Raw genomic sequence first — 9,418 nt, forward strand, 5'->3', positions numbered from 1 at the left:
TGTTTTGTATAGGTTTTTTTTATTGGGTTTATAATAAAAATGATAATTTTATGAGAGTATTACATTAATATGCTCAATTTTTTTTTACTAAGTATCTCAATACTTTTTTTATTATACTTTTAAAACCGAACATTTACTAATTATTATTTCATTATTATATAAAAAGCTGACTTCACTGGACAAAATTAAAAACAAGAAAATATCCCTTCAATAGTCAAAAGTCCAATCCAACAATGTTTTTGTTTTTCTATCCAGCGGAATTTTTAAGCTACGCGGCTTTCACAATTGGGCCTATTTAGATGCAGGCCCATCACTTTTTTCATCCAAAACTCTCGTTTCGTTTCTTGTCATCAACCGCTAACTTATCACCAAAAAACGAAAGAAAAACCCTTGCTTCTTCTCCGATCATCAGTCCTCTCCTCCTTGTTCTTGCATTTCGCGTCCAACAGAGAGAGGGTTCGTAACTTCGAATATTCCTATTTCTGCGCGAATTAGGGCTTGTGTTCGCTAGGAAACGAATATTCTTGAACCTGACCATGTTTTTCTTCTTCTTTCTTTCGCAGAGCGACTCGCGAAATCACGTCATGCCGTGATTTTTCACGATTCCGCCAAACGAAGATCCTGCTCGCTCGTGATCTAACTCGTGGATAGGTAGCACAATCGCCAAGGCATAACATTCTTCGATTCAGATCGCGATTGTTACTAGCTTGCTTCTAACGATGTTTGGTTCGAACCGTAAGTATTGCCTCGCTGCGTTAATTCGTGATGTTTTGCGTGCTTGGTATTAGGGAAATTGCGCGTTTCTGCGAGTGTTGTGGTTGCTTTGGAGAATGATTGTTTTATCGTTTATTGTTGTTGTTATTATTTTTGTTCTTTGCTGGTTTTGTTGATTGGTGTTAAGTAAGCGTGAAGGGTGGGGGATGGTGTTGTTTTGCTTATTGATTACTTTGGCAAACCGTTGATAAATTTGAGTTATCCTTTCGACAGCTTTTGGGCAGTCTTCGTCGAGCCCTTTTGGCTCTCAATCAGTTTTTGGACAGACCAATTCAAGTACCAATCCGTTTGCCCCTAAGCCATTTGGTAGTACGAGTCCATTTGGTTCGCAAACTGGCAGTTCCATGTTCGGAGGTACTTCCACTGGGGTATTTGGTGCGGCTCAACAGTCTTCTCCGTTTGCTTCCAATACAGCTTTTGGGGCTTCATCGTCACCTGCTTTCGGTAGTTCCGTGCCCGCTTTTGGTTCTTCTTCGACTCCTGCTTTTGGTAGCTCATCATCGTCATTTGGTGGTACGAGTGCATGGAATTCCTTTTTCATTTTGTTTAAAAGTTGTTTTTCTTGTTTGTTCATTAGATTGTCTTCATTTATTTCCTTCTGAAAGCTTAAAATTACATCAATTTTTTCACCAGGTTGTTCATTGAATTATCATTTAACTTGCTGTCTTCTTCTTTTCTTTTTTATTATGTTATCGGGACAGTTTTGTGGTTCAATTTGAGAATTGATTATCTTGCTTTATAGGATCATCAGTTTTTGGTCAGAAGCCTGCTTTTGGAGGTTTTGGATCTACTCCTACTCAAACAAGTCCATTCGGTGCTACACAGCAATCACAACCAGCTTTTGGAAGCAGCATATTTGGTTCCTCAACCCCTTTTGGTGGATCATCTCAGCCTGCATTTGGAGCTACAAGCACTCCAGCGTTTGGTGCTACAAGCACTCCTGCATTTGGTGCTTCGAGCACTCCTGCATTTGGTGCAACTAGCACCCCTGCGTTTGGTGCTACAAGCAGCCCTGCATTCGGTGCAACTAGCACCCCTGCGTTTGGTTCCACCTCTAGCCCAACTTTTGGTAACACAGGGAGTGCATTTGGGGTGTCAAGTTCTCCCGTATTTGGTGGTGGGGGAGCCTTTGGTGCTTCTAGTAACCCTATGTTTGGTTCATCAAGCACGTCTGCATTTGGTAGTTCAAGCACTCCATTTGGGGCCTCTAGTACTCCTGCTTTTGGGGCTTCTAGTACTCCTGCTTTTGGGGCCTCTAGTACTCCTGCTTTTGGGGCCTCTAGTACTCCTGCATTTAGTTTTGGATCCACTCAGGCTTTTGGTCAGTCTTCTGCTGCTTTTGGTAGCAGCAGTCCATTCGGTAGTACGGCCTCACCTTTCGGAGGTCAGAGTTCAGCATTTGGTGAGTTCAAGAACCATTAGAATTGACTGTTATATTTCTATTTTAAAGATATTAGGAACAATAGTATCTTGTGCAAATGTAATTGAAAGTAATCTTCAAATATTTTCTCTTGCAGGATCTCAAACACCATCTTCGGCCTTTGGAAATACTGGTATTGGACAGTCAGGTTTTGGAGGTCAGCAACGAGGTGGAAGTAGAGTAGCTAGTTACACAGCAACAACTGAAGCAGATAGTGGTACCTCTGGACAGACTGCAAAATTGGAATCCATATCTGCCATGCCTGTTTACAAAGACAAAAGTCACGAGGAACTAAGATGGGAGGACTATCAATTGGGAGACAAAGGTATATTTTTAACAATTATAAACATTTGTATAATTCTTCTGGCTTTCATTGCAGTATGATGATTTTGACTTAATGTTTTCTATAATTTAGGTGGACCACTTCCCTCTGGTCAGTCTACTGGTTTGGCAGGCTTCAGTTCGTCTACAACACAGACAAATGCCTTTTCTCCTTCACCAGTGTTTGGTCAATCATCAGCCAATCCTTTTTCTTCCACAACACCTAATTCTAACCCGTTTGCCCCAAAGAGTTCCCCCTTTTCTTCTGGATTTGGAACTTCCGCTGCTCCTGCCTTCAGTTCATCAGCTTTTGGTTCTTCAACAGCAGCAGCAGCACCCTCTATTTTTGGTTCGTCCCCATCTCCATTTGGAGCTAACTCTTCTTCAACTCCCAGCTTTGGGCAATCTCCGTCGCTGTTCAATACTGCTCCTGCTCAGGCTACCTCTTCGCCATTTGGCTCAAGTATTTTTGGCAATACACAGTCATCCCCATTATTTAGTTCTGCAGCCCCTCCAATTGCACAGACAAGTTCTGCTTTTGGACAGAATACCTCCCCCTTTGGGCAGGCTACACCTTTTAGTCAGTCAAGCTTGTTTAATTCACCTTCTTCTGGGCTTGTTGGAAGTATTTTCTCATCAAGTGCATCACTCACTTCTAATAATCTGACAGGTTTTGGTCAAACAGCGGTATGCAATTTCATTTGTATTTGGTAATGAATAATGCTTTTGCATACAATATTTTTCTTTAAAATCACTGTTTTTTATGAGCCAAGATAACATGGAGTCATATTTGAACTTTATACTTTACAAACTTAATGAACATTACACTAATCCAGTTATGTAAGTATTCTATTACTATTTCTGTAAATATTGCATATAATGATGAGTAGTAGTACAGAACAACTATAAAGCCTTATCCATTAGGCAGGATTTCCCTATGTGAGATGCTAAATGGTCAATTGTGTACTGCATTTTGAATATCTAATACTTTTGTTGTTTGACTTTCATATCTGCAGCCGTCCATTTCAACACCTTTTCAACCTGCACAACCTGCTCAGTCGAGTGGTGCTTTTGGCTTTAGCAACTTTGGCCAGACTCAACCTGGTCAGTTTATTATATTATCTTATGCTTATACTACTGTTTGTTTTGTTTCATGCAATGATTGAAGGATTAATGTTTTGAATGACTATTTTATTAGTGGGTGCAAGCAGCTTCGGTGGCACTCCAGGCCTATTTGGTCAGAATAATTTTGGACTTGCGTAAGTTACAATTAGTTTAAGTCTTGCATTTAGTTCAAGTTTTTTTTACCCTTTGGAGTTTTGACCAACGGGCTGTGGCTTTTGAGTTTTGACATATGAAGCACCCACTAAATTAATATCACAAATATTGATGTGTCATGGATTCATAAAGTTCTTAAATATACAAGATATATATGACTTAAATATGGGGACATGAATTTAAGAAAGAAATACTTTGCATAAAATCATCCTCCATTTCATTCTATTTGTCCATTTAATAAGATTTTCTAACACATACTAAGAAAAACAATAAATTAGCTAGTGAATAGGAAATTCTTACTAAAATGTATGTACACTGGTCTCTATTTCATTTTTTTGTAGTTGTTGCGCAATTAAATTGACAAGTATTACATCTTTCTATAAGCTCACCTAACACTACATGTTTTGTGCATATATAAGACTCTAACAACCCTTTTGGTCGCCAGCATATAATAAGATAACTATTTTATCTTGTTATGATCAATTGTTTGGTGCATCGACAGGATATGATTTCCTGATCTTATTCTCTATCATATGCATTTTTTTTATATGCAGGGGAAGTTGCATCAGAAAGTAACAAGATAGGATATTTGACCTTCCTCTTATTTTCACACCACCCCACGTTCATTACCACCACTATCATCATAATTATCTTTGTCATCACTGTTCTCGTTGTCATTGCCACCACTATCATCATAATTATCTTTGTCATCACTGTTCTCGTTGTCATTGCCACCACTCTAGCCATTACTTTCATTGTTGTTACCTCTACCACTTCATATCCATTATCTTCGCTATCATGATTATCATCATCTTTGTCACAACCACCACCACCACCATCATGTGCCAGTACCACTTCCGCCAATTTTCTTAAAACTTATGCTACAACTTCTCCTATTTTTGTCAAAACTTATGCTACAACCATGGTAGTAGAATCGAGATACAAGTAGTGTATCGGAGAGCTGATATTATGAATCGTAAATCGTTTCGTATCGTGAATCGTAAGATTCATAAACATTAAAAAATTTAATATATACTTAAATATATAAGATATGTATACATACAAGATACAATAAATTATATATATGTATGTATATATATATATGTCTATATATATGTACCACACAATTTCACCAAAACAACCTCTATGGTGCATACATGTTATTAAACAAATTATGTCTATCTTTTTTTATTTACTCATTTTTTAAAATCTACATTGATTCACACAATACGGAATCGTTTCGTTTCGGGATTCAGCGATTCTTTGTGCGAATCGCATGATACAGCTAAGATTCAGGGACGAAAAAGATTCTTCACACGATTCGTATCGTGGGAGGGTGAAACCGTATCGTGAATCGTAAGATACTAACTACTATGGCTACAACTTCTACCATTTTTGTCAAAACTTATGCTACAACTTCTACCATTTTTGTCAACTTATGCTACCATTTCCTCCATTCTTACCATCATTATATTGTGTCATCAACCTATCAATACACTGTCTTCATCATCATCCCACTCAAGTCGTCATAACAACCATCACTTTCAAATTGTTTGTACCACTTGCCATCATTGCCATGGCCAGCATCATCTGGTTATTGCTTTTGTTGTCACCACTATTATCATTACCACCATCATTTGTCAGCATCATCTGTGCCTTCACTGGACATACCCTGCGGCATGTGCTGTCACTGGGCAACCTCTGTTCTGCAACTTCTTACTTGAGTTAGAGGTGGAGGTGGTGATTGATGTGGGTGACTGCTTATGGTAGAATAAAGCTACTTTTTTCTTTGTTCAGAGGGGATGACGACTGAGTAGGAAAAGTCCTAGGGTTTTCGGGTGAGAAGGGTTTTAGGCCCGGACCCCAATTCAAGCCACTCCCGCCCCAAACATGTTTTAGGTCCTGCGAGAATGATTATTTTTGCTATTTTTTATTAATAGTGTATTATACTATTATAATCTATAATATTTAAAATCTATAGAAAATATAGAAATATATTATTATAGAATAGAGACAATTATATAACATTAATACTGATTATACATAATTATACATAACCAGAAGCATATAGTTAAATAGAATTTTAATGTAATATAGAATATTCTCTAACAGATAATTGATTCACGAATATTAAGTTGGTTATTTTAGTTAATTGAAATAAATTTGTCTGTATTTTAAAATAATTTCTTATAATACCTTTAATAGTATTGGGACTGTCTATATTGATTTTTCCATTTAATTACTTTTCACCTAAATAATTAATCATAGAGATAATAGTGGTAAGAGTAGACTATTAATTTTCTCCAAATCTTCGTAAGAGAGAAATGGACAATTGACATTACTTATTATTTACTAAACTAATTAAGGGTATTTGAGTCAAAAAATAATTAATGCAATAGAAAGTTAGGTCGGAGGGAGTAATAAGAAGTAAAAACATTAAACGTTATAAAGTATATATGTGAAGACAAAATAGAATAATGACCGTCCTACATTCCTCCATCTCGTCATAGTATTTTTGGGGGCGTGGGGCTGGTTGCTATGCGCTACTATAACAAAAGTTATAGTAACAAATTCTTCCTTAAGCATCAAGTTATATTCCCTCCCTCATGGTCATGCTCCAAGAATTTACATATTTACGTGATTTTATGTTAGAATGTCTATTTGATTCAAGTATCGGCTATATACTCCTTGTCTATGTATCTTGGATTATCGTATGTGTACTGTTATTGGAGCCAATTTGTTTTAATATGAAATGTCTTAAGAATGTGTTTGGATACTGTAATTTCTGTTTTCATTATTTTTTTTTATGTTTGACAGATCTTCTACCCCGAGTTCTGTGACTGTACAAGCAGTTCCGAATACAAATCCATTTGGAACACTTCCTGCAATGCCTCAGATGTCAATTGGTCGAGTTGGAACCACTCCTTCAATTCAATATGGAATCTCTAGCATGCCTGTAATTGCGCTTTCTTGGTTTTAACTTTTGATTTTGTTGATTTTTATGCTAATTTAAGGCTAAATTATTGAACTTTTTTACCATACGAACTGTGGTCAAGAATTGAGTTTTAATTAAAGGTAATGAGTTCAATGACACGTCATTTCAGGCACTAGACAAGCCTGCTCCTGTTAGAATATCGTCTTTATTAACATCTCGGCATCTCTCACAAAGACGAATAAGGCTTCCTGTCAGGAAATATCATTCTAAGAATGATGGTCCAAGGGTTAGTATATTTGTAGCTTTCTTTTCATTCAATCTATAGGTTTCTAGTGAGATAATCTTTCATGGATAGTTGAATATGATATGTCTTAACTTCTATACTCTCTTGCAGGTTCCATTCTTTAGTGATGATGAGGATACTACAACGACACCTAAGGCTGATGCTCTGTTCATTCCTAGGGAAAATCCACGGGCGTTGATCATTTGTCCCATGGAGCAGTGGCCGGCCAAGGCTTCTGAGAAGGCATTAACTTTTAAAGATAGATCCATACCGGTGAATGAGAATGGTAAATTCTTGACTGTATTTAGTGTTCTATCTTTCCCCTAGTTGAGTTGTAGGAATAGAGAGTATTCATTCAGTACGTTGATTATAATGTTCTCCAACCAAAGATTTGTGTACCAGTGTTTTTACTATGATGGGATAGAGTATTCAATTTGTTTTTGAAAACCTTCTGGATGAGTAATGTCTAAATACTACAACTGTAGTTAGAGTAATAATTTACTGCAATGTGTATTGTATATATAATTCTAAAGCTACTCTCAGCCTTTTTTTCCAATGAACTTATCTAATTATCTTAATTATTTGGATATATTTTTAAATTAGAAAAACCTTGCCATAAAATGTGCTGACAAAATGCCCTTGCTTTTTTTCAAATGCCATTTTCAGGAAATATCTCTAAAGAGGCAAGTGTAACACCTGATAGAACCAGTTCACAGGATAAAGATAAAGATAGTACGTGCTATTTCTAGTATTTAATTTATTTATATAATGTAGCTCTAGTATATTGATCTTCTGTAAGAACCATTTTTGCATTTATTGGACTTTGGTTGTGCTGTCAATGGTAATCAAAGTGTTATCAGATCATTGTGACTAAACTACTTTATAAGTGAGGGACAGTTAAAATGCTTCCCTTGTCCCATTTTTGTGCTTTTTAATTTCTGTGCCATAATTTCTGTAAATGATTGCAGAGATTGCTGTAGAAAACGGTGTTGTGAAGGAGCAAGGTCAGTATATAGCGACAAAGCCAACATCCAACGGGAGCAATGAAGATCATTCTTCACAAAAGGCAGACATGTACAAGACACTCAGTGGTCACAGAGCTGGCGAGGCTGCCATTGTATATGAGCATGGAGCTGACGTTGAGGCACTAATGCCAAAACTGCGGCGATCTGATTACTATACGCTGCCTAGGATACACGAACTGGCAGCAAAGGAAAGAGCCGAACCAGGATTCTGTAGTCATGTGAAGGATTTCGTGGTTGGAAGGCAAGGGTATGGCAGCATTAGATTCTTGGGTGAGACGGATGTACGAGGGCTTGATTTGGAGTCCCTGATTCAGTTTAACAATAGGGAGGTGATTGTATACATGGATGATTCAAAGAAACCTCCCGTTGGACAAGGTCTGAATAAGCCTGCTGAGGTGACACTACTGAACATTAAATGTTTCGACAAAAAAACTGGACATCAATATACAGAAGGGCCAAAGATTGAGAAATACAAGGAGATGCTCAAGAGAAAGGCTGAGGACCAAGGTGCTGAATTTGTATCATATGATCCCACTAAAGGAGAGTGGAAGATCAGGGTCAACCATTTCAGCGTCTACAAGCTGGTCGAAGAAGACGAAAACACTTGGATAAATGATGACCATGAAAACAATTAATGGTTGGTTCAATACGGTGGACGTCAACAGTACATTTGATAGTTTCAGAACTTAAAGTTCTGCTTTGAAATGTATTTTGTTTTTCCTGTAAATTGTCACTGTTGTGTGGTTGGATGGATATAGCTTGGGCCAACGTTGTTCAATTGCTTCGTATCTTGTTTTGGGGATATTTTATACATCTTACGGTGGGGATGTTCTAATGTGGCTTTTCCAGCATCATTTTTTCACGCACTTCAATTTTGATTCCCATACATGTTATGGTTATTTTCAACTTTTATGTATTTTGAGTATGGTGGAGTTTGATTTGACATTTTTTTATTTCATTACCTTGATTTGCAAAGTATTTTGGAATTTCTTTCAAGAATGTAATGTCATATGTTTATTTCAGGACTGGACCATAGTCAATTTCTTTATAAAGGGTGTCTGAGACAGTTGAAGATTTAGCATTTTAGCTGCCTTTTCGAGTAAGAAGGTTCATACTAATTGTTATATAATTTTACGTAACAGAAAAGAAGTATTTGCTAAATCCTTTCGAGGAACATTAGCTGCCATTCCTTAGAAAAAGCTGATTTTTATATTGGAACATTTAATTTATTCAATAAATTTATACAAAGGTAAAAGTTGATTACGGTTATAATTGATTATAAATAATGATAATAATCAATTACAAAATATAGTTAATTAACAGTACTTTTGGCTTGCATTCCTAACACAAATCTTAAAGAGATAATATTTTAAGCCTTAGGT

The 9,418-nt window shown here is 36.7% G+C and overlaps 1 protein-coding gene across 4 annotated transcripts; it reads left to right on the top strand.

Moving 5' to 3' along the window:
• The first annotated feature begins 325 nt into the window (after positions 1-325).
• LOC137835223 (nuclear pore complex protein NUP98A) lies at positions 326-8,942 on the top strand. 4 transcript variants are annotated; one of them, XM_068643623.1, is made up of 13 exons: positions 326-456; positions 564-735; positions 988-1,287; positions 1,517-2,176; positions 2,292-2,519; positions 2,610-3,202; positions 3,532-3,619; positions 3,714-3,774; positions 6,611-6,749; positions 6,898-7,014; positions 7,123-7,297; positions 7,678-7,743; positions 7,980-8,942. In XM_068643623.1, the coding sequence occupies exons 2-13, from the start codon at positions 720-722 to the stop codon at positions 8,669-8,671; spliced, it is 3,135 nt and encodes a 1,044-aa protein (XP_068499724.1). In that variant the 5' UTR covers positions 326-456; positions 564-719; the 3' UTR covers positions 8,672-8,942. The 4 variants fall into 4 exon arrangements, with proteins under 4 accessions (XP_068499724.1, XP_068499725.1, XP_068499726.1 ...); XM_068643624.1 differs by having other exon boundaries at positions 1,526-2,176; XM_068643625.1 differs by lacking the exon at positions 7,678-7,743.
• The last annotated feature ends 476 nt before the right edge of the window (positions 8,943-9,418 follow it).

The sequence above is a fragment of the Phaseolus vulgaris genome, chromosome 5, assembly GCF_000499845.2.
Source record: "Phaseolus vulgaris cultivar G19833 chromosome 5, P. vulgaris v2.0, whole genome shotgun sequence".
NCBI classification, from domain to species: domain Eukaryota; kingdom Viridiplantae; phylum Streptophyta; class Magnoliopsida; order Fabales; family Fabaceae; genus Phaseolus; species Phaseolus vulgaris.

Excerpts from the sequence above, each read along its gene's own strand:
- LOC137835223 (XM_068643623.1), top strand. Across the intron at positions 2,177-2,291 it reads AGGTCAGAGTTCAGCATTTG|GATCTCAAACACCATCTTCG; the intron begins GTGAGTTCAAGA and ends TTTCTCTTGCAG. Across the intron at positions 6,750-6,897 it reads ATGGAATCTCTAGCATGCCT|GCACTAGACAAGCCTGCTCC; the intron begins GTAATTGCGCTT and ends ACGTCATTTCAG.